We start from the raw sequence: 25,582 nt of genomic DNA, 5'->3' as shown, positions 1-25,582 counted from the left end.
AACTAGTCACAGCCAACAGGAGGCGCTCCTGCCCCGATACATCGAAGCTCTGTGCCCCTGCTATACAGATAGCTGAGCTCATGGATCCCGACAGCTTTGCCTGCAATTAAAAACATAAAAGTTTTTAATTACAGGGAAAAAAATGTTCATCTGTAAAAAAAATAAATAAATAAAATAAACTTTTGTTTCAATAAAAAAATTTTCATCTATAAAAAAAAATGTTCAACGAAAGTTCAGTTTGTAGGGAAAAAAGTGTGGAAACAGCCGATCCCCTATATGATAGAAGTTAGTAAAAAACATCTGCCGACTCCTGCGGCGTCCCAGAAAAAAGGCTTCACAACTGAAAACCTGCAGGAAAAAGGACATTTCTTGTAAATTTTGCCCACATTTTAACCCTTTAATGCTTTAGAGCGGGATTTAAATCAAACTTCCTAAATGCTGAGATGAAGGGAAGTCGTTTTGGGGTGATTTATGGGGGTTTCTGACGCACCGGCCCCTGAAAACCACTTGACACTGACCTAGTCCCTAAGACAATGGAGTCGGGGAATGTCGTCAGAATGTATAAATTGGTGCTTTACTTAGAGTGCTGCCGACATGATGCGGACACACGGTAAAGGTTACTGCTCAGCTATCTTGTGCCGTACGACTAATATATATATATTATAAGCAGAAAAGGTAACATTTTGAAAAATGCGAATTTTTCCAAATTTTAATATTTTTAGAATTACATGCAGGACAAACCGACGGAGCTTCCCCTGGATATAAAGCACAAAGCGTCTCAAACCGACTTCAGGACGACTTGGATGAGTAACAGCACTCCGGCCGTAAACCCCTTCTGCCCGCGCCTGTCCCTTTAAGTGCTTTCACTTTGTACTTTACTTACAGGTGAGTTTCGGTCGATACGTTTTGCAGTTATTTACAAAGTCCTAAACTACCAGACAATCTGCCATTTTCACACGTTTTTCTTCTGGTATGACAGATAACACTGATTAACAAAGATTTTGCTGCTGGGAGTAAAAAGTGTTATTTACATGAAATCGAGTGCGCTGAATGCGAATCTGAAGCTCGGTAGATTGGCCCACATACTGATGCATGGCCACATTATAACTGCTGCATCCTGCCTTCCAGCACCTCCTGTAACACCTCCTGGCAGCAGCAGGTTCCTGCGGTGTCTGGGCACACCTGAGCAGGTTGGTAAGCCGATGGTAGCGGTTGCTGGGCCTATATAATGCCAGGCGGGCCGAGCGCAGGCTTCTGACAACACTGTGTTCTTATATCGCCAGTATGTCTGCTTCAGCCTACAGATGAGCCGGCGGCGCCATCAACCATCCAGACGACTAGTGCTACATTGTGGTGAATACACGGCATGCGTTCATGGAGTGAAGAGCGCTTACAAGTATTATTAAAGGTGTAAAGTTGGAGACAACAGGCGGGCGCCTCACATCCGCCGCACCGTGTGCCGCTCCGACCTCACAGAGGCTCCATGGCCAGAGGATGGCAATGCCGGGTGCTGGGCCTCTGATTTGTCACGAACCCAAAGATCATCCTGCGGACGGCCGTTCCTGCATGACTGCTGTTGCTGGATAGTCTCTGCTGCTTGTGAGCGATCCTTACAAAGTGGCGCAGCCGCCGCCGGAGCTGAGCGCACTGCTGGCAGATACAATGAGCTACATGCATCACTGGTTGGTCTAATGACCGTGTACCAGCCACCGCTTCACATTGACCAGCCTGATGGGAAACCATCGTGGTCACAGACCATAACTGAAATGGTTTCCAGTATCTGAAGGACAAGACTGAAAAAACCAAAACGGAAGCCGAACTAAAAGCAGGAATTTTTGTTGGCCCCAAAATCCATGAATTATTGTGTGACGACCCATTCAGATCCAAACTGAGCGCCTGAACCCACCGCTTGGGATGTATTTGTGCTGGTTGTACAAGACTTTCTTGGCAACCAATGGTCCGACAGCCAAAGGGCCAATATCCAATGGGCTGACAGCCAACAGTGTTACATCCAACAGGCCGACATCCATCGGGCCGACAACCAATGGGCCGACAGCCAACAGGGTTACAACCATCGGGGCGACAACCAACGGGCCAAAGCCATCGGGCCGACATCCAATGGGCCGACAGCCAACAGGGTTACAACCATCGGGGCGACAACCAACGGGCCAAAGCCATCGGGCCGACAACCGCGCTGAACTAGTAAGCAACATGTTAGCAGTGGATCAGTAACTTGGCTGCCGAATGTCGCTCAGAACTCATGTCTTACATTCTCATCTGGTGTGTTGGGTGCCGTGATGATGAACACGGGGCAGACTCCGCCAGGATATTACCGCCATGGAAGAAAGACATGAAGGCCACTTCAGCCCCAACATGATGGCGGCTCCGGCTGGTTCCTGCAGCAGACACTCCTGCAGCCCTTGTGAACAGTCTGAGCGGCGTGGAAAGACTCAGGGGGACCTCTTATTTACACGTATGTCTTATTTCATCAATGTGACGTCTCTGTAATCTCTCACAGTTTTCTAGCACAATCTAGTTATATACAGCGGCCGGATAACCAACATGAAATCAGATTCTTGCATCTATATGAACGGCCAATGACACGTGTAGAACTGCGGACCCCGACGGCAACATCCGACTACAAATTTGGAAAGAGGGAGCCCTCTCCTAACCCTCTACATGCCACTGTTCACATGGGCGGCAGCAGCTAAAGGGTTAAGTCTAAGCTATGTTCGATCATGTTAATTGTACGAAAGGGCTAAAGTGAAAAACGTCTAATTTGAAAAATGGGGCGCAGTGACATGGGCCAAAACTGGCTTGGGTGCAAAATGGTTAATTGGTGCCCAGATGTCAACAACTAACCTAACCGTAAAACCCCATCAAGGATTAACCTCATAGACCGACCCAAGAGACTCTGAACAGCCAAGGCTTTACGGAGACCCGATGATTTCCATCTGAAGACCAATGAAGTGATGCCAGAGCTGATCTCTCTAATCACGGAGATGATGGTGGGATCAGAGCGATGGAGTCCATACCTGACGATGTAGAAGAGCGCTTTTGGAGTAGGGATGATATTAAATGGAACCGGGAGCGTCAGTCCTTCTCGGAAATAGGAAAGATACAACTTGGAGCGAGCAAATTTCCATTCAACATCAGCATCATCCTGTAAAAGACAGCATCAATGGACCTTGATGGAGAGGACAATACACATCTAGAGAGACATGAGAACCGCACACCTTATGCTACAGTAGCAGCCATTCGCCTATCAGAGCTGACAACCAGCCTCTAGCTTATGTGTGAGAGGTTGTCACCGCTCCGTGATATGGTTGTGCGCCATTGAATACCAGATATTCTAAGGATGTAACAGTTTTCCGGTGCCAACAGCTTCCAAGTCATGATGGACTGGGGGGGGGGGGGGGGGGGGTCATCCTGAACGCCTCAAACACATTCAGTGGGATGATATGTAGCAGAAGAAACACCATCAGTGGAACTGCTAGATGGAACCATGACTGAAGCTCCTGAAACCAGAAATGATGTCCAAATGTAGCTACTCAACCATATAGCAGTATACAGAGCAATGCGTTTCAACTCTCTCTCGGGTCTTCATCAGGTTATGTCAGTTTAGGGACTGATAAATAGGGTCGAAACATGATGTACTTTATACCGCCATATGGTTCAATAAATACCCTTGGATATACAGGCATTTCTAGTGGTGAGAGCTTCCAGTCACGGTTCCATGCAGCAGCACCATTGGTGGTGTTTGCTCTACAATATATCATGAGGCTGAAGTAGGAACTCACCTCGATCTTCTGGAATGAGTTAGTGATCATAGCAATAAGCATGTTGAGAAGGACGATGACCATGACAATAGTAAACAGACCATACAATATCCGTCCAACAAACTCTGCCACCACGTAGTGATTCATGTCCACAGACTGCCTGTCCACCATCTGAAACATGGTCCAGAAAAGAAACTGGATGGTCTCGTTAAAACTGCAAGATACCAAAAGAGACAACACAACGTGTGAGGCTCTGGGCTCTTCTAAGTACTCAATTCCTGTTGAGATCCATATCAAGGATATTAGAATGACAAGCTTTGCCTACTGCAGACTAAAGGCCCATTTACATGCAACAAATATTGCTCAAAGTTCATTTAAACGACCATAAATAAGCGATAATCGTTACATGTAAATGCTGCCTTTGTGCACTTTTTTTAAAATCTCAACGATGATTTTAAGGTGAACTTAAAATGCATCCTTCAGCCGCACAGAGATAAAGTCTCTCTCAACAGACCGCATGCTGTGTTCTCCACAAGAGACGGAGATTACATTGTATTCTGCAGGCAGCCCAACCGAGAACAATGCAGCTGTGTGCAGAGCCCAACCTGTGTTTAATCACATGCTGGGCTCTGCAAACAGCTCCTGCATGCAAATGAAGATGATAAAGTGTTAATAGACATTAGTGTCCATTACCACTTTATGCAAAAAGATTGCTAAAACTTTCAATCGTTTGAAAGATTATGCTTTGCCTGTAAATGGGCCTCAACACTAAGCTCAATGGCTACATGTATTCTCTCCATTACTGATAGCTGAGACATTGTGGCCATGTGAGGTCTTCCTGATGACTCCCTTGACAAGAAGACTATGACAAACTGTATGGCAAGACAATGCGATACATACTTCCCCAGCTTCTCTGCGTCATTGTAGTTGACATAGATGTTGTTGAGGCCACAGAGGAAGGCAGTGAGGATGATCATCAGGATAAACATGAACCTGGGCACAGGAGACATGGTAATAGCAGTATATTAGCTCACTTACAACAGATGTAGGACCATCCCTTCACACTGCCATGGGGGCTGAATCCAGCAAGTTAGTGACTATAGAATAGGAAGACTAGATTAGGCCGGCGGTCTACAGGCTGTGGCAAAGATATAACTCAGCTTCTGGGAATTGTGGAGCCACAGATTGAAGACCACTGGGCAAAGACAGACATCAAAGTCTTTCTCAACTAACACTCATGGAAAATCCTGGGAACATTCCAACCCTATAAAAGTTGGTAAAATGAAATATCCACCGAGGGTCTTCAAGAAGAAGGTCGTGGCCAAGATCCTAAGATCATAAAAACTGGGATTTCTGAGTATCAATGTTCTTTAACCCCTTAAAGGGGTTGGCCAGGGTTGAACAGAACATGGATGCTTTCTCCAAACACAGTGCCACCCTTGTCCGTTGGTTGTGTCTGGTAGTGCAGCTCAGCTCTCATTCACTTCAATGGATTTTTCTCTTAACTTTTATTACCTTTTATTTTATCTAATAATTAATAAAGTTTCTCTCTTTTTTTAATTAATTTTCACATCTTCATTTTAGTCCCCGCAGGGAACTTGAACTTGCAATGGCTTCATTGCTCATACAGTATAATGTAATACCATTGTAGTACGTTATACTGCATTTTAACAGACAGTCTACCATGGCATTCATTCATGGCAGTCCTAGAGGCCTACAGAAGGTCCCAGGCTGCCATGGCAACCGAACGACACCTCGCAATGACATCACGGGGGAATAATTCGGGACCCCAAAACACCAATTGGGGCATTTAATTGCAGCTATCAGAATTGACAGTGGCATTTAAAGAGTTAACAGCCACAATTGGCATGAATGCTGATCGTGGATGTATATGCCATCAAAGACATCTGGTGCCCGCCTTGTATGGAGCGGGATCAGCATCCAATCCTACTCCATACAAACCCGACCCGCCCAGGATGCAGATGTATGCCCTGGAGTAAAGGGGTACAAGAAGAACCATGCGTTTGGTTGTATACAGCAATGGACATGCCACAAGATGGCTTCAGTGGGGTCTATAGAACCATTACAATTCCCGAAATAAAACTCAAAAAGTCCAAATCCCTTTAATTTTGTCCAGTGTGAAGCTACACAGTCGGGTCCCATCTATTATGAGCAGCTCCTACTTTCAATGTCGGTAGCATATAGTCCATGAACTGATGTGTGGGCTGGCCTGGTGGGTATATAAGGTGGGCGCAGGCCGTCTGCTCTCATATCACTCGTTGGGTAAAAGGGACGATTTATCAGAGTTGCAAAAAGGGATAATTAATGGCTTTCAGGCCAAGAGTGGAGGCACTGGCGTAACTATGGGGGATGCATCCAGGCCGAGGAGCTTTAGGGGGCCCATAAGGTCTCTCTCCTCCATATAGGGAGCATAATAGTTACAGGCTTTGCATTGGGGCTCAAGAACTTCAAGTTACACCTCTGTGTTAAAAGGTTAAGAGAAGTTGGAAGGCCCCAAGATAAACTTTTGCACCCGGGCCCCTGAGCCCTCAGCTACACCCCGGGGGGCGGTATTTCTCAGACAGCACAGTTTATGAACGGCTTACATACTGCTGTGGTGAAAGCGTATGGTGAGTGGACAGATAGCACCATTGGGACTGACTGATGTGGAAACTACGGAGCCATTGATGTGGGCGGTGAATGTCGGCTACAAAGGTGTGCAGTGGAGCAGCTCACCATGAAAATGAACCAGGGGGCGACCAGACGTGTGTGTGAAACAGTTGAGGGAATCCCACCACATATGGGGCTCTGGAACAGACGGATGGTCACTGCAGCTATGCTAACAGACGGGCTTTGGAAGAAAAGGCTTTAACCCGCACAGCAGTATCGGAATTGGACCACTGCTGATTGGTACAGGGTTGCCATCTCCGATGAGTCATGTATCTACTTCATTGATAGCATGGATGTTGGCGCGTCCGGCGAGAAATATGAGAGAACAAACACCCTGCATTGCTGGAAGAACACAAGCCATTGGTCGCAGCATTATAGTCGTGGCGTTCTCTGGGCCGCTCATCCATGTTGAAGGCACTCTGAACCAATCTGCTTACGAATCCCTCCTTGTGGATCATGTACGCCCATACATGCTGTTTGTCTTCTCTTGAGCAGGCGGGATCATCCAGCAAGACAATACGACTTGTCACGTGACTAGAGATGTCCGACAGCAGCTGAAGGAGCACAACCAAGACCTCCAGGTACTTCCCTGCCACCTAATTCACCAGACTTGAACCCAACTGAGCATCTGTGGGACCAGCTCGATCGTTGTGTTCGCTCTATGGATCCTCCCCATGCACCCTGTAGTAACTGTGAGATGTACTGCAGTCAGAATGGCTCCAGATATCTGAGACCACCTACCTGCACCTTACTGAGTCACTCCCAGCCCATCTAGCTGCTGTCCATGTGGCACATGGTGGTTACTCTGGATATTAGCTGGTGGTCATAATAATGTTATTCGACTCTATGTGTCTTCCCCTCTACAAATAAAGCCATATAATATCATATGACTTACAGCCCTGTAGTCCTAACTCCCTACGTTGAAGAACCTTGGTCGGGTCATCACTATCGTCCTGAGTGGCACTCCGGGGAATTATGTAGATAAGGTTTTTGCACCAACTAGTTGAGCTTTGATAAGACACCATATGGATGATGTAATCTGAAGGACACCTCTCCTGGGGCTACTACCTTGAAGGACTTGGCTGAGTGGGATTCCTCACCGTATCATGTCATCAATCATTTTCCCTATAGAAATCTGTAGTGTGCCAAGCTTCTCATGGGCAGGAAGGATGTAAGCCAGACGGGTGAAGCTCAGCATACTGGTCACAGCAAATAAGACCTCAGCAATGAACTGTGGGTCCTCCGTGTTCCAGTCCGGACGTCCTACAAAACAGTTCAAACAGTTATAACCCATTCTAGATTCATCTGCAGATGCCTCAATCTAAAGAGAAGACACAAGTATCACCAGCACGATAATGTCTGGGATTTACAATGTTACAAAGTATCCAATGAGCATGAAAAGGGTTTAGGTACTTTGGAGAACTCATGGAACCACTCCAGTAAGGGATAGGTGAGGGATGGAGAAGAGGAACCTTCACCAATCACAATCAAGGAGCAGCCGGGGCATCTAATCCCCCCAAACCACCAGAAACAGCGATAAGATAACGTACGAGTCTCACCTGCTTTAGTGTAATAGAAGCAAACATCTGACTCAGGATCATTGTTACAGGTGACATAGCCCTTCACTGCCACCAGGATCCGCAGAGAGAACGACGCCAGGTACATACTGATAGTGACAATGTCCAGAAAGTTCCACCAGTCAAGAAAATAGCTTCTCAACCCCTCAATCCAAACCTCTTTACACTCATGCCAGAGAAAACCTGCAGACACAGAGAAAATTCTTAAATACAGGGGGCAGTATAATAGTAGTTATGTTCTTGTACATAGGGGCAGTATTATAGTAGTTATATTCTTGTACATAGGGGGCAGTATTATAGTAGTTATATTCTTGTACATAGGGGGCAGTATTATAGTAGTTATATTCTTGTACATAGGGGGCAGTATTATAGTAGTTATATTCTTGTACATAGGGGGCAGTATTATAGTAGTTATATTCTTGTACATAGGGGGCAGTATTATAGTAGTTATATTCTTGTACATAGGGGGCAGTATTATAGTAGTTATATTCTTGTACATAGGGGCAGTATTATAGTAGTTATATTCTTGTACATAGGGGGCAGTATTATAGTAGTTATATTCTTGTACATAGGAGGCAGTATTATAGTAGTTATATTCTTGTACATAGGGGGCAGTATTATAGTAGTTATATTCTTATACATAGGGGCAGTATTATAGTAGTTATATTCTTGTACATAGGGGGACAGTATTATAGTAGTTATATTCTTGTACATAGGGGGCAGTATTATAGTAGTTATATTCTTGTACATAGGAGGCAGTATTATAGTAGTTATATTCTTGTACATAGGGGGCAGTATTATAGTAGTTATATTCTTGTATATTGGAGGCAGTATTATAGTAGGTATATTCTTGTACATAGGAGGCAGTATTATAGTAGTTATATTCTTGTACATAGAGGGCAGTATTATAGTAGTTATATTCTTGTATATTGGAGGCAGTATTATAGTAGGTATATTCTTGTACATAGGGGGCAGTATTATAGTAGTTATATTCTTGTACATAGGGGGACAGTATTATAGTAGTTATATTCTTGTACATAGGGAGCAGTATTATAGTAGTTATATTCTTGTACATAGGGGGCAGTATTATAGTAGTTATATTCTTGTACATAGGGGGCAGTATTATAGTAGTTATATTCTTGTACATAGGAGGCAGTATTATAGTAGTTATATTCTTGTACATAGGGGGCAGTATTATAGTAGTTATATTCTTATACATAGGGGCAGTATTATAGTAGTTATATTCTTGTACATAGGGGGACAGTATTATAGTAGTTATATTCTTGTACATAGGGGGCAGTATTATAGTAGATATATTCTTATACATAGGGGCAGTATTATAGTAGTTATATTCTTGTACATAGGGGGCAGTATTATAGTAGTTATATTCTTATACATAGGGGCAGTATTATAGTAGTTATATTCTTGTACATAGGGGGCAGTATTATAGTAGTTATATTCTTGCACATAGGAGCAGTATTATAGTAGTTATATTCTTGTACATAGGGAGCAGTATTATAGTAGTTATATTCTTGTACATAGGAGGCAGTATTATAGTAGTTATATTCTTGTACATAGGGGCAGTATTATAGTAGTTATATTCCTGTACATAGAGCAGTATTATAGTAGTTATATTCTTGTACATAGGAGGCAGTATTATAGTAGTTATATTCTTGTACATAGGAGCAGTATTATAGTAGTTATATTCTTGTACATAATGGGCAGTATTATAGTAGTTATATTCTTGTACATAGGGGGCAGTATTATAGTAGTTATATTCTAATACATAGGAGCAGTATTATAGTAGTTATATTCTTGTACATAGGGGGCAGTATTATAGTAGTTATATTCTTGTACATAGTGGGCAGTATTATAGTAGTTATATTCTAATACATAGGAGCAGTATTATAGTAGTTATATTCTTGTACATAGGGAGCAGTATTATAGTAGGTATATTCTTGTACATAGGAGCAGTATTATAGTAGTTATATTCTTGTACATAGGGGGCAGTATTATACTAGTTATATTCTTGTACATAGGAGCAGTATTATAGTAGTTATATTCTTGTACATAGAAGGCAGTATTATAGTAGTTATATTCTTGTACATAGGGAGCAGTATTATAGTAGTTATATTCTTGTACATAGGGGGCAGTATTATACTAGTTATATTCTTGTACATAGGGGGCAGTATTATAGTAGTTATATTCTTGTACATAGGGGGCAGTATTATAGTAGTTATATTCTTGTACATAGGGAGCAATATTATAGTAGTTATATGCTTGTACATAGGGGCAGTATTATAGTAGTTATATTCTTGTACATAGGGGCAGTATTATAGTAGTTATATTCTTGTACATAGGGGCAGTATTATAGTAGTTATATTCTTGTACATAGGGGCAGTATTATAGTAGTTATATTCTTGTACATAGGGGGCAGTATTATAGTAGTTATATTCTTGTACATAGGGGGCAGTATTATAGTAGTTATATTTTTGTACATAGGGGGCAGTATTATACTAGTTATATTCTTGTACATAGGAGGCAGTATTATAGTAGTTATATGCTTGTACATAGGGAGCAGTATTATAGTAGTTATATTCTTGTACATAGGGGGGCAGTATTATAGTAGTTATATTCTTGTACATAGGGGGCAGTATTATAGTAGTTATATTCTTGTACATAATGGGCAGTATTATAGTAGTTATATTCTTGTACATAGGAGGCAGTATTATAGTAGTTATATTCTTGTACACTGGGGGCAGTATTATAGTAGTTATATTCTTGTACATAGGAGGCAGTATTATAGTTATATTCTTGTACATAGGAGCAGTATTATTGTAGTTATATTCTTGTACATAGGAGCAGTATTATACTAGTTATATTCTTGTACATAGGGGGCAGTATTATAGTAGTTATATTCTTGTACATAGGGGGCAGTATTATACTAGTTATATTCTTGTACATAGGGGGCAGTATTATAGTAGTTATATTCTTGTACATAATGGGCAGTATTATAGTAGTTATATTCTTGTACACTGGGGGCAGTATTATAGTAGTTATATTCTTGTACATAGGGGGCAGTATTATAGTAGGTATATTCTTGTACATAGGGGGCAGTATTGTAGTAGTTATATTCTTGTACACAGGCAGCAGTATTATAGTAGTTATATTCTTGTACATAGGAGGCAGTATTATAGTAGTTATATTCTTGTACATAGGGGGCATTATTATAGTAGTTATATTCTTGTACATAGGGGGCAGTATTATAGTAGTCATATTTTTGTAGATAGGGGGCAGTATTATAGTAGTTATATTCTTGTACATAGGGGGCAGTATTATAGTAGTTATATTCTTGTACATAGGGGGCAGTATTATAGTAGTTATATTCTTGTACATAGGGGGCAATATTATAGTAGTTATACTCTTGTACATAGGGGGCAGTATTATAGTAGTTATATTCTTGTACACTGGGGGCAGTATTATAGCAGTTATATTCTTTTACCAAGGGGTAGTATTATAGCTATACCGTTGTACTGTAGACTGACCTGCCACCCAGACCATGTGTAGAGAGTTCTGCCATATGGTCTGGTCTCTGCCCACATATATATCATGTCTTCTCTCCATGATTAAGGACTCCACCAGGAGAAATATCAGGAACCACAAGTATGAGGCCGAGTGAAGGAGAAACTTTATGACAGGAATCTTAAGGACTTTTCCAACCTGAATAATAATAGAAAAATGTATTCTCACGAAGAGCGATTAACACTTTGTCATACCACAGCTGATCACTTAGAGGGCTCTGGTAACAGATCTCCTAAATTCTACATGAAGCTAATCCTCTTTTTTTCTATGATCTGAGCTGAAAAAAACCCATTTTATTTGTTTCCATAACTCCCCTGTGGGTATTGCTTGAATCGTGTGTCTCGGTGACAGCTCCTTGCTTCTACAATAGTGTTCCCAGCGCTTGGTTCTCGATAAAAGGTAACAATAACATTATTGTTTTCAATATCTCCTTTGAGGAAAAAGTCCAGAAAGGAGGTTTGTGAGGAGCGAACCTCCATCGAAAATCTTATATTAATAACTAGCGTACCCGTCGCGCGTTGCTGCGAAGACAGACAGACATACATACATTCGTTTTTATATATCTAGATGACGGCAGCAGCGACCACTGAGGTTTTGTAGGCCGCTGCTTCCCCCTTGCAGGCTGAATAAAATAGCCGTTGTGTGGAACATCCAATTTATCCGGCTGCTGTGGCTTCTTGGGAAGATAGCCTAGTACATGTTTGCCCACTTCCAACTCCAATGGAGACTGACTGTAAATGGCTGGCGTGCTCTAGTATTTATGGTTTCAAGCTGTACGTGTCATTGCATACAGTCTATCTATCTATCTATCTATCTATCTATCTATCTGGGTTATTGCATACAGTCTATCTATCTATCTATGACATCAGGAAATGAGAGAATTAGATTCCGTACGTAAAATTTGGACGCTAATTCTTTGGCGCTTTGAATTGAATAATCGAGTTGGGACCCATTAGCTTTTCCTATTTATGACAATCAATGCTCGAGCCAAATTTCAAGTTTCTATGACATTGGGAAGTGAAAGAATTAAATTCCGTACGTAAAATTTGGACGCTAATTCTTTTGCGCTTAGAATTGAATAATCGAGTTGGGATGAGACATAAGGCCTTGCCCATAAGCATTCCCCAACCTCCAAGAACTGAACCTACCTACCTGAATGAGATTTTGTAGGCCGCTGCTTCCCCCTTGCGGGCTAAATAAAATAGCCGTTGGGTGGAACATACAATTTATCCGGCTGCTGTGGCTTCTTAGGAAGATATCCTAGTACTTGTTTACCCACTTCCAACTCCAATGGTAATTGGCTGGCGTGCTCTAGTGGTTCCAAGCTGTACGTGTCATAATAGAGCCTTAATGACATCACAATGCAGCTTTATAGAACATGTTGGGGCATGTTCAAGGGCGTCCGATGTTGATGACATCAGTGATGACATCACAATAGCAGGTGGCTTACTTATTCGATCTACGTGGGGGGGGGGGCGTAACTTTCGACGACGCTCGCGCGCCATTTATCGTAGGATATTTGTACTATGCCTATAATCTTCCCAGGAGTGTACTCAACAACTTCCCAAAGTTTCATGGCGATCGGATGAATGGTGTAGTAGCGCATAAAGGACAAACACGCACGCACGCACACACGCACGCACGCACGCAGACAGACATACATTCAATTTTATATATATAGATAATGATTATAATCTATTTCAAAAAAGTGTCCAATATGTTGGTATTTTTAGTTATGGTTCCCTTACTACACAACACACTTCAAGGAGCTGGAATGATCCGGAACAAAACCCAAACCTGTTTAATACTGATGTGATTCGGGTGAGAAGCAGTGCGGTCTGACATAATGTCATCACCTACTGTCTCCGTCTGATGGGATCGCGTTTTCTGGCGTCTTTTGATGATGCAGAGTAACTGATTGTTCCCACCTGATTGGGACTATCCAAGCGGGATGGATCATATGTATTGTCCCAGTTGTCCAGCTCAGATGAAGGGAAGGTGACTCTGTGGGGGGTTATGTGTATCCCTCTCCTGTGTGGACGTTGTTTTCCAGCTATATACCACATTCTCCGTTTAATCTCTCTTATCCCTCTCAGACTTCGAGCGTTTAATGTTTATGATGGATTCCTCTAATGGTTTAACATGATCTTATAGCAATATATATATATATATTTGGTGTTCACAATATCTCCTATTTATGTCCCAAAGCACATTTATTCATAGTTCTTGTATGATACACCCGGCACACAAAGGGTGTATACAGCCGGCTCTGATGGACACTCAGCAGAACTCCAGAGCGGCGATCACAGCGATCCATACGGGTGATTTTCGGTCCCAGTCTTTCAGTTCTGTATATCTCTATGTGCGGACATGATGCTCCAGCCATTTGTTTAGCCGAAGCGCGTTCAGCGTGACGTCCGGCCGGTCTTAACCTGGGAATCATAAAGGGACGTTTTGGTTGGAGAAGCCGCCATGTTTTTTGGATTCTCTTTCCTCACGCCTTAGTAAACGGATGGAGCTGGCGGATCACCAGGCCAGCGCTCCAGCCTCGCCTCGCACAGCGCCCTCAGCAGGTGAGCCCCATACACTGACTGTATTCCTATTGAACAATACAACAACTCAGACAGCTACACCAATAGGAAAGCTAAAGAGCTGTGACTCTGCAGGGCGAGCGCCCACTTGTGTTTTTGTCACTGCGGCATCGCAGGTCGGTACGTTGCATTTTTTGTGCGATGCGATTTTAACATTGGAAAGTCCCATTGACAAATGCGTGGAAGAACGCAGCGATATCGCAGCGTTAAAAAAACGCAATTGGGCAGGAGCCCTAAAAGTGGGGAGAAAAACCAAAAAGGGCAACAAAGAAAGGGCCGCGTCATTAAGGATTAAAGACACCATAGAGGGGTTATTTCACAAACAAACATGAGATATAAAACTGTTGGCTGGTCTAGAAGGGGTTAAACAATACAATTCTGTATATACAGTGTTATCCTGTTTACCTTAGACTTTGGAACCAACCAATAGACGAGGCACAGGACTGGCATGGTGAGGAAGATGGCGCAGGCAATGAAGAGCTTCCAGATGGTGTTACTGCCCCTCCAGCCCGACAGCTTCCCGCTCCAGATAGAGGACAGGACTTGTTGACAAATGGGATGAGCCACAAACTGGTGGAGACGGATAACGAAGGCTATTATAAATCCTCCTAATATACTCTGATCCCTCATACATGGCGACCAATAGGGGGCAGAGTGGGGTAGATGGTGGGGTCTTGGTCAGGGGTGCCCCAATAGTAATGGTGACCCTGTTAGTGGCTCCAGTAGTAATAGTTACCCCAATAGTAATAGTGGCCCTATTAGTAATTGTGATCCCCTTAATGGCCCCAGTAGTAATAGTAACCCCAGTCATAATGCTGACCCTGTTAGTGGCTCCAGTAGTAATAGTGACCCCTTTAGTGTCCTCAGTAGTAATATTGGTCCCCTTAATGGCCTCAGTAATTCGCACTTTGTTAGTGGCTCCAGTAGTAATAGTGACCCCAATAGTAGTCACCCCCAGTAGTCACCCCATGATTAATAGTTTCCCTTGTAGTTTACTTCCAGCCGGGCAGCGACTCGTAGGCATTCGACTAATTCACCCCGTTGCTTCCATCTGCCAGTGGCTGCAGCTGCTTTGATCAGAGTGCAAATTCTGAATTCTCCACCCATCGTCTGGGGCAAGGGTTCAGGGGTCACATTCTGATCGCAGCAGCTGCCACCAGGCGGGAGCGGCAGGGCAAGTCAGCTGAATGCTTGTCGGGTTGCTGCCCAGTCGGTTTGCAGGCACAGCTGGCAAAAAATAAAATTCCGATGGGTGGAAACCCACCTTCCCTCTGAGGCCCTTCAGACTGCTGCCTGAGGAGACACCCTGGTCTTGGTAAGGCACAAACTACTGTACACCATAGGAGGTAAACACTACATTTACCCCAATGCACCACAGCAGAGCATGCTGGGAATTGACAGGAGGCTAGCAAAATGATGGCAGCTGTGAACGTATTGGAGCGAAACAAATGAGATCAGTAAGAAAGTGAGTTATTAGCAGGAGAAAATGAGATATTAAGGGTTAATATAAAATATATACGGAAGTATCACACATCGGTATAACGAGTTTCAATGTCATAATCCACATGGGCCCTTGTTTATTAAGGGCCACTTCAGTGTAGGCATGTGGGCTGAATATAGAGCAGGTTACCCGCTTCTGGTTGTGGTGCACAGCGAGCCGAAGTCGGGCCAGGTTGGGGATTCCTTCCTCAAACGCCTGATTGTCCATCTCTTCTTCATCGCTGTCATCTCCACAGTCATTGAGAACGGCAGTGACTTCGCTCTGGTTACGACACATTCCTAGCAGCTCCACTGCAAATTCTTGACACAGGTCCTCCAAGCTCAGGTACTCGGGCTGCAGAGATCACAGGACAGGGGGAGTATACACATGCTGCAGAGATCACAGGACAGGGGGAGTATACACATGCTGCAGAGATCACAGGACAGGGGGAGTATACACATGCTGCAGAGATCACAGGACAGGGGGAGTAGGTATTAGCGTATATTGACGCCACCTGAACTGTGGGTGGTGACAAGCTACATGCTGCTTGACAGACTAGCCACGCCCCCCCCCCCCCCCCATTTCTCATTGGCTGCGGGCCTGCCTCCCCCTGTTCCAGCTCCCAGATCCTGCCAGTGATTATGAGCGGCTTCTTCGTTGTATCCGGCGTCTGTGACAGCGGCTTCACAGTACAGTGAGAATGGGCCATGCCACGCTGCAGCTCTCTCACTGTCTGCCACTTCTCTGTGGTGCCACGTATGCTGGCAGTGCAGGATAAGAAGCAGCTGTTCGGTCATGGAACCGGCGGTGGACCCTGAGACTGCGTCTGCGGCCCGGCAGTCTCCGCGAAGGCTGTATAGTCACACATCCTGGGCTGCTGTCAGCCGTCCTGCTGCTCATGGTATGGGGGAGAAGACACTGCACACAGCCGATGGCCGCCACATCTGAGCACTGTGGAGAAGCCACCGGACACAGCCGACAGCTGGCACATGTGAGCGCTGCAGAGCTTCAGTCGTGCGCCTGAGGCAGTGGCGGAGAAGCCCCTGGACAAACCCGCTGCTCCATGCAAGCGCTTTTGACCCCCCGCTACAGCCGCCTGCCGCAGAGTAACGCAACAGAGACCATACAGGGTAGGGGCAACATTCACTCCCTACCCCAGGGAGGCCGCGGCCGCAGCCGCAGGGAGGCAGTCAGCGACAGCCGGCGGCTGCAATATCATTTATCCAAGGACCTTCCAGGACCTTTATCTTGTACCTATCGGGAGCTAGAGGTGTGACAGGGGCGTTCCTCCATGGAAGCACTGTCACACCCCTACCTTCTGGTGGCCTCAAGATACACTAATACCGGGGAAGTATATGGGGGTGGCAGAGATAACAGGACAGGGGAAGGATACATGGGCTGTAGAAATCACAGGACAGTGGGAGTATACGGGGGCTACAGAGATCAAAGGACAGAGGGAGTATACATGGGCTGTAGAGATCACAGGACAGAGAGAGCTTACGGAGGCTGCAGAGATAACAGGACAGGGGGAATATATGGGGGCTACAGAGATCACAGGACAGGGGGAGTATATGGGGCTACAGAGATCAACGGAGAGGGTAGTATATGGGGCTACAGAGATCACAGGACAGGGGGAGTATATGGGGCAACAGAGATCACAGGACAGGGGGAGTATATGGGGGCTGCAGAGATCACAGGACAGGGGGAGTATATGGGGGCTGCAGAGATCACAGGACAGGGGGAGTATATGGGGGCTACAGACATCACAGGACAGGGGGAGTATATGGGGGCTGCAGAGATCACAGGACAGGAGGAGTATATGGAGGCTGCAGAGATCACAGGACAGGGGGAGTATATGGGGGCTACAGAGATCACAGGACAGGGGGAGTATATGGGGGCTACAGAGATCACAGGAGAGGGGGAGTACATGGGGCTACAGAGATCACAGGACAGGGGAAGTATATGGTGGCTACAGAGAAAATGTATTATTATTATATTTGTATAGCGCCAACATATTCCGCAGCGCTTACATAGACGGGGGGGGGATACAGAAAGACAAAAGTACAAACATTACAGAACCATGGTTACATAGTAATCAATTGATGGAAACAATAGGGGTGAGGGTCCTGCTCCAACGAGCTTACATACTACAAGTAATGGGGTGATACAGAAGGTAAAGGGGCTGGAGATGTGCACGGTATGGCGAGGTGGAAAGTGAGGGGTGATATACACATAGACAATGGTCAGACATTTAGCCGTGTGACGGCAGAAACAGTGTGACTGCAGGAGCGGTTTATGATGGCTAGCAGGGATTGCAGTCAGTAGGTCAGGGAGCATGTTATCAGGCGGAGTACAGAGGGGTTTATTTAGGGAATTCGGTATGCCTCCCTGAAGAGGTGCGTTTTTAGAGCACGCCTGAAGTTCTGCGAGGCCTGGATTGCTCGGGTAGCCTTTGGTAGTGCGTTCCAGAGGACCGGTGCTGCTCTGGAGAAGTCTTGGAGGTGGGAATGAGAAGTTCGAATTAAAGGGGCACTCAGTCTGGTTTCGTTAGCAGAGCGGAGAGCCCGGGCTGGTTGATGGATTGAGATTAGGGAGGCAATATAGGGGGGCGCTGCACTGTGGATGGGGGATACAATGTAGGGCGGCGCAGTGCTGTGGATGAGGGATACAATATCGGGGGCGCTGCGCTGTGGAGGGCTTTGTGGATGAAGGTGGCGAGTTTAAATTGAATTCTGTATTTAACGGGCAGCCAGTGCAGTGACCGGCACAGGACAGAGGCGTCCGAGTAGCGACTGGACAGGAAGATGAGCCTGGCTGCCGCATTCAGGATGGATTGGAGGGGGTAGAGTCTGGTGCAGGGGAGGCCGATCAGCAACAAGGTGCAATAATCGAGCCGGGAGTGGATAAGGGCAACAGTAAGCATTTTTAGCGTGTCCACAGTGAGAAGAGAGCGGATTCTTGCGATGTTCTTGAGGTGCAGCTGACATGTTCGGGCCAGAGATTGGATGTAGGGGGTAAAAGAGAGATCAGAGTCAAATATGACCCCAAGGCAGCGGGCATGATGTCTAGGAGTTATGGTGGCGCCACACACTGAGATGGAGATGTCAGGAGGAGGGCGGTTAGTGGAGGGCGGAAATACCAGCAGGTCAGTTTTAGAGAGGTTTAGTTTTAGGTAGAGAGAGGACACAGTGTTAGAGACAGCGGACAGACAGTCAGTGATGTTTTGGAGTAAAGGTGCAGAGATGTCACGGGAAGAGGTGTACAGCTGGGTGTCATCAGCATAGAGGGGGTATTGGAGGCCAAATCTCCTGATGGTTTGTCCAATAGGGGCTGTGTAGATAGAGAAAAGGAGGGGGCCGAGGACTGAGCCTTGGGGGACCCCAACAGCAAGAGGAAGAGGAGGGGAGGTAGAGCCAGCAAAGGGGACACTGAAAGAGCGGTCAGATAGGTAGGAGGAGAACCAGGAGAGAGCAGTGACCTTTAGGCCAATGGAGCGAAGCATACTGAGGAGGAGTTTGTGGTCAACAGTGTCAAATGCTGCGGAGAGGTCGAGGAGGATCAGTAGGGAGTAATCGCCCCTCGATTTGGCTATCAGTAGGTCATTGGATATCCTTGTAAGGGCAGTTTCTGTTGAGTGTTGAGGTCGGAAGCCAGACTGTAGGGGGTCTAGGAGAGAGTGCTCTTATAGATAGCTTACAAGGCGGGAGTAAACCAGGCGTTCTAGTAGTTTGGAGATGAAGGGGAGGTTTGAGATGGGTCGGTAGTTGGCAGCATCGGTCGCGTCCAGAGTCGGCTTCTTTAGCAGTGGGGATATGATGGCGTGTTTGAAAGAAGAGGGAAAGATGCCAGAGGTCAGAGAGAGGTTGAAAATACTGGTGAGATCACAGGACAGAGAGAGTTTACGGAGGCTGCAGAGATAACAGGACAGGGGGAGTATATGGGGGCTACAGAGATCACAGGACAGGGGGTGTATATGGGGCTACAGAGATCACTGGGCAAAGGGAGTATATGGGGGCTACAGAGATCACAGGACAGGGGGAGTATATGGGGGCTACAGAGATCACAGGACAGGGGGAGTATACATGGGCTGCAGAAATCACAGGACAGTGGGAGTATACATGGGCTGTAGAGATTACAGGACAGAGAGAGTATACGGAGGCTGCAGAGATAATAGGACAGGGGGGTATATGGGGGCTATAGAGATCACAGTACAGCGGGAGTATACGGAGGCTACAGAGATCACAGGACAGGGGGAGTATATGGGGGCTACAGAGATCACAGTACAGCGGGAGTATACGGAGGCTACAGAGATCACAGGACAGGGGAAGTATATGTGGGCTATAGAGATCACAGGACAGAGAGAGTTTACGGAGGCTGCAGAGATAACAGGACAGGGGGAGTATATGGGGGCTACAGAGATCACAGGACAGGGGGTGTATATGGGGCTACAGAGATCACTGGGCAAAGGGAGTATATGGGGGCTACAGAGATCACAGGACAGGGGGAGTATATGGGGGCTACAGAGATCACAGGACAGGGGGAGTATACATGGGCTGCAGAAATCACAGGACAGTGGGAGTATACATGGGCTGTAGAGATTACAGGACAGAGAGAGTATACGGAGGCTGCAGAGATAACAGGACAGGGGGGTATATGGGGGCTATAGAGATCACAGTACAGCGGGAGTATACGGAGGCTACAGAGATCACAGGACAGGGGGAGTATATGGGGGCTACAGAGATCACAGTACAGCGGGAGTATACGGAGGCTACAGAGATCACAGGACAGGGGGAGTATATGGGGGCTATAGAGATCACAGTACAGCGGGAGTATACGGAGGCTACAGAGATCACAGGACAGGGGGAGTATATCGGGGCTATAGAGATCACAGTACCGAAGGGAGTATACGGAGGCTACAGAGATCACAGGACAAGAGGAGTATATAGGGGCTACAGAGATCACAGGACAGGTGGAGTATATGAGGCTACAGAGATCACAGGACAGGGGGACTATATGGGGGCTACAGAGATCACAGGGCAGAGGGAGTGTATGGGGGCTGCAGAAATCATAGGATAGAGGGAGTATATGGGGGCTACAGAGATCACAGGGCAGGGGGAGTATATGAGGGCGGCAGACATCACAAGATAGGGGGAGTATATGGGGCTACAGAGATCACAGGGCAGGGGTAGTATATGGGGTCTACAGAGATCACAGGACAGGGGGAGTATATGGGGGCTACAGAGATCACAGGACAGGGGGAGTATATGGGGGCTACAGAGATCACAGGACAGGGGGAGTATATGGGGGCTACAGAGAACACAGGACAGGGGGAGTATATGGGGGCTACAGAGATCACTGGGCAGTGGGAGTATCTGAGCCTACAGAGATCACAGGACAAGGGAGTATATGGAGCTACAGAGATCACAGGGCAGGGGGAGTATACATGGGCTGCAGAAATCACAGGACAGTGGGAGCATATGGGGGCTATAGAGATCAAAGGACAGAGGGTGTATATGGGGCTACAGAGATCACTGGGCAAAGGGAGTATATGGGGGCTACAGAGATCACAGGACAGGGGGAGTATATGGGGGCTGCAGAAATCACAGGACAGTGGGAGTATACATGGGCTGTAGAGATTACAGGACAGAGAGAGTATACGGAGGCTGCAGAGATAACAGGACAGGGGGGTATATGGGGGCTATAGAGATCACAGTACAGCGGGAGTATACGGAGGCTACAGAGATCACAGGACAGGGGGAGTATATGGGGGCTATAGAGATCACAGTACAGCGGGAGTATACGGAGGCTACAGAGATCACAGGACAGGGGGAGTATATCGGGGCTATAGAGATCACAGTACCGAAGGGAGTATACGGAGGCTACAGAGATCACAGGACAAGAGGAGTATATGAGGCTACAGAGATCACAGGACAGGGGGACTATATGGGGGCTACAGAGATCACGGGACAGGGGGAGTATATGGGGGCTACAGAGATCACAGGACAGGGGGAGTATATGGGGGCTACAGAGATCACAGAACAGGGGGAGTATATGGGGGCTACAGAGATCACAGGACAGGGGAGTATATGGGGGCTGCAGAAATCATAGGATAGAGGGAGTATATGGGGGCTACAGAGATCACAGGGCAGGGGGAGTATATGAGGGCGGCAGAGATCACAGGACAGGGGGAGTATATGGGGGCTACAGAGATCACTGGGCAGTGGGAGTATCTGAGCCTACAGAGATCACAGGACAAGGGAGTATATGGAGCTACAGAGATCACAGGACAGGGGGAGTATATGGGCGCTACAGAGATCACAAGATAGGGGGAGTATATGGGGCTACAGAGATCACAGGGCAGGGGGAGTATATGGGGGCTACAGAGATCACAGGACAGGGGGAGTATATGGGGGCTACAGAGATCACAGGACAGGGGGAGTATATGGGGGCTACAGAGAACACAGGACAGGGGGAGTATATGGGGGCTACAGAGATCACTGGGCAGTGGGAGTATCTGAGCCTACAGAGATCACAGGACAAGGGAGTATATGGAGCTACAGAGATCACAGGGCAGGGGGAGTATATGGTCGCTACAGAGATCACAAGATAGGGGGAGTATACATGGGCTGCAGAAATCACAGGACAGTGGGAGCATATGGGGGCTATAGAGATCAAAGGACAGAGGGAGTATACATGGGCTGTGGAGATCACAGGACAGAGAGAGTTTACGGAGGCTGCAGAGATAACAGGACAGGGGGAGTATATGGGGGCTACAGAGATCACAGGAGAGGGTGGAATACGGGGCTACAGAGATCACAGGACAGGGGGAGTATATGGGGCTACAGAGATCACTGGGCAGTGGGAGTATCTGGGGCTACAGAGATCACAGGACAGGGGGAGTATATGGGGGCTACAGAGATCACAGGACAGGGGGAGTATATGGGGCTACAGAGATCACAGGACAGGGGGAGTATACGGGGGCTACAGAGATCACAGGACAGGGGGAGTATATGGGGCTACAGAGATCACAGGACAGGGGGAGTATATGGGGGCTACAGAGATCATAGGACAGGGGGAGTATACATGGGCTGCAGAAATCACAGGACAGTGGAAGTATATGGGGGCTACAGAGATCAAAGGACAGAGGGAGTATACATGGGCTGTAGAGATTACAGGACAGAGAGAGTATACGGAGGCTGCAGAGATAACAGGACAGGGTGAGTATATATTGGGGCTACAGAGATCACAGGGCAGGTGGAGCATACGGGGGCTACAAAGATCACAGGACAGGTGGAGTATATGGGGTCTACAGAGATCACAGGACAGGGGGAGTATATGGGGGCTATAGAGATCACAGGACAAGAGGAGTGTATAGGGGCTACAGAGATCACAGGACAGGGGGAGTATATGAGGGTGGCAGACATTACAAGATAGGGGGAGTAAATGGGGCTACAGAGATCACAGGGCAGGGGTAGTATATGGGGTCTACAGAGATCACAGGGCAGGGGAAGTATATGGGGGCTACAGAGATCACAGGACAGGGGGAGTAAATGGGGGCTACAGAGATCACAGGACAGGGGGAGTATATGAGGGCTACAGAGATCACTGGGCAGTGGCAGTATCTGGGGCTACAGAGATCACAGGACAGGGGGAGTATATGGGGGCTACAGAGAAAACAGGACAGGGGGAGTATATGAGGGCGGCAGGAATCAAAGGACGGGGGAGTATATGGGGGCTACAGAGATCACAGGACAGGGGGAGTATACATGGGCTGCAGAAATAACAGGACAGTGGGAGTATATGGGGGCTACAGAGATCACAGGACAGAGGGAGTATACATGGGCTGTGGAGATCACAGGACAGAGAGAGTATAAGGAGGCTGCAGAGATTACAGGACAGGGGGAGTATATGGGGGCTACAGAGATCACAGGACGGGGAGTAAATGGGGCTACAAAGATCACAGGACAGGGGGAGTATATGGGGCAACAGAGATCACAGGACAGGGGGAGTATATGGGGGCTACAGAGATCACAGGAGAGGGGGAGTATATGGGGGCTACAGAGATCACAGGACAGGGGGAGTATATGGGGGCTACAGAGATCACAGGACAGGGGGAGTATATGAGGGCTACAGAGATCACTGGGCAGTGGGAGTATCTGGGGCTACAGAGATCACAGGACAGAGGGAGTATATGGGGGCTACAGAGAAAACAGGACAGGGGGAGTATATGAGGGCGGCAGGAATCAAAGGACGGGGGAGTATATGGGGGCTACAGAGATCACAAGACAGGGGGAGTATATGGGGCTACAAAGATCACAGGACAGGGGGAGTATATGGGGGCTACAGAGATCACAGGGCAGGGGGAGTATGTGGGGGCTACAGAGATCACAGGACAGGGGGAGTATACATGGGCTGCAGAAATAACAGGACAGTGGGAGTATATGGGGGCTACAGAGATCACAGGACAGAGGGAGTATAAGGAAGCTGCAGAGATTACAGGATAGGGGGAGTATATGGGGGCTACAGAGATCACAGGACGGGGAGTAAATGGGGCTACAAAGATCACAGGACAGGGGGAGTATATGGGGCAACAGAGATCACAGGACAGGGGGAGTATATGGGGGCTACAGAGATCACAGGAGAGGGGGAGTATATGGGGGCTACAGAGATCACAGGACAGGGGGAGTATATGGGGCTACAGAGATCACAGGACAGGGGTAGTATATGGGGGCTACAGAGATCACTGGGCAGTGGGAGTATCTGGGGCTACAGAGATCACAGGACAGGGGGAGTATATGGGGGCTACAGAGATCACAGGACAGGGGGAGTATATGGGGCTACAGAGATCACAGGACAGGGGGCGTATACATGGGCTGCAGAAATCACAGGACAGGGGGAGTATACATGGGCTGTAGAGATTACAGGACAGAGAGAGTATACGGAGGCTGCAGAGATAACAGGACAGGGTGAGTATATGGGGGCTACAGAGATCACAGGAGAGGGGGAGTATATGGGGGCTACAGAGATCACAGGGCAGGGGGAGTATACGGGGGCTACAGAGATCACAGGATAGGTGGAGTATATGGGGTCTACAGAGATCACAGGACAGGGGGAGTATATGGGGGCTACAGAGATCACAGGACAGGGGGAGTATATGGGGGCTACAGAGATCACAGGACAGGGGGAGTATATGGGGGCTACAGAGATCACAGGACAGGGGGATATATGGGGTTACATAGATCACAGGATAGGTGGAGTATATGGGGTCTACAGAGATCACAGGACAGGGGGAGTATATGGGGGCTACAGAGATCACAGGACAGGGGGAGTATATGGGGCTACAGAGATCACAGGACAGGGGGAGTATATGGGGGCTACAGAGATCACAGGACAGGGGGGTATATGGGGGCTGCAGAGAACACAGGACAGGGGGAGTATATGGGGGCTACAGAGATCACAGGACAGGGGGAGTATATAGGGGCAACAGAGATCACAGGATAGGGGGAGTATATGGGGGCTACAGAAATCACAGGACAGGGGGAGTATATGGGGCTAAAGAGATCACAGGACAGGGGGAGTATATGGGGGCTACAGAGATCACAGGACAAGGGGAGTATATGGGGGCTACATAGATCACAGGAGAGGGGGAGTATATGGGGGCTACAGAGATCACAGGGCAGAGGGAGTATATGGGGGCTACAGAGATCACAGGGCAGGGGAAGTATATGGTGGCGGCAGAGATCACAGGACAGGGGGAGTGTATGGGGGCTACAGAGATCACAGGACAGGGGGAGTGTATGGGGGCTACAGAGATCACAGGACAGGGGGAGTATATGGGGGCTACAGAGATCACAGGACAGGGGGATATATGGGGTTACATAGATCACAGGGCAGGGGTAGTAT

At 47.1% G+C, this 25,582-nt stretch overlaps 1 protein-coding gene across 2 annotated transcripts in view; it reads right to left on the bottom strand.

Annotated features, from left to right (window-relative positions):
• Nucleotides 1-25,582, bottom strand: part of LOC136590896 (short transient receptor potential channel 2-like) — a 138,338-nt gene that overhangs the window by 8,376 nt on the left and 104,380 nt on the right. For both annotated transcript variants that reach the window (XR_010787778.1, XM_066588420.1), the window contains exons 3-10: nucleotides 15,830-16,033; nucleotides 14,605-14,769; nucleotides 11,572-11,746; nucleotides 8,009-8,209; nucleotides 7,550-7,712; nucleotides 4,680-4,772; nucleotides 3,801-3,993; nucleotides 3,036-3,163 (exon numbers count right to left, since the gene is read on the bottom strand). Coding sequence is in view for 1 of the 2 variants with exons in the window: in XM_066588420.1 (XP_066444517.1) it covers nucleotides 3,036-3,163; nucleotides 3,801-3,993; nucleotides 4,680-4,772; nucleotides 7,550-7,712; nucleotides 8,009-8,209; nucleotides 11,572-11,746; nucleotides 14,605-14,769; nucleotides 15,830-16,033 (1,322 nt within the window). In the remaining variant the exon portion in view is untranslated. The remainder of the gene's footprint in view (nucleotides 1-3,035; nucleotides 3,164-3,800; nucleotides 3,994-4,679; nucleotides 4,773-7,549; nucleotides 7,713-8,008; nucleotides 8,210-11,571; nucleotides 11,747-14,604; nucleotides 14,770-15,829; nucleotides 16,034-25,582) is intronic.

Source organism: Eleutherodactylus coqui, chromosome 1 (genome assembly GCF_035609145.1).
Source record: "Eleutherodactylus coqui strain aEleCoq1 chromosome 1, aEleCoq1.hap1, whole genome shotgun sequence".
Taxonomy (NCBI): domain Eukaryota; kingdom Metazoa; phylum Chordata; class Amphibia; order Anura; family Eleutherodactylidae; genus Eleutherodactylus; species Eleutherodactylus coqui.
This window is presented reverse-complemented; position numbering and strand designations above follow the sequence as displayed.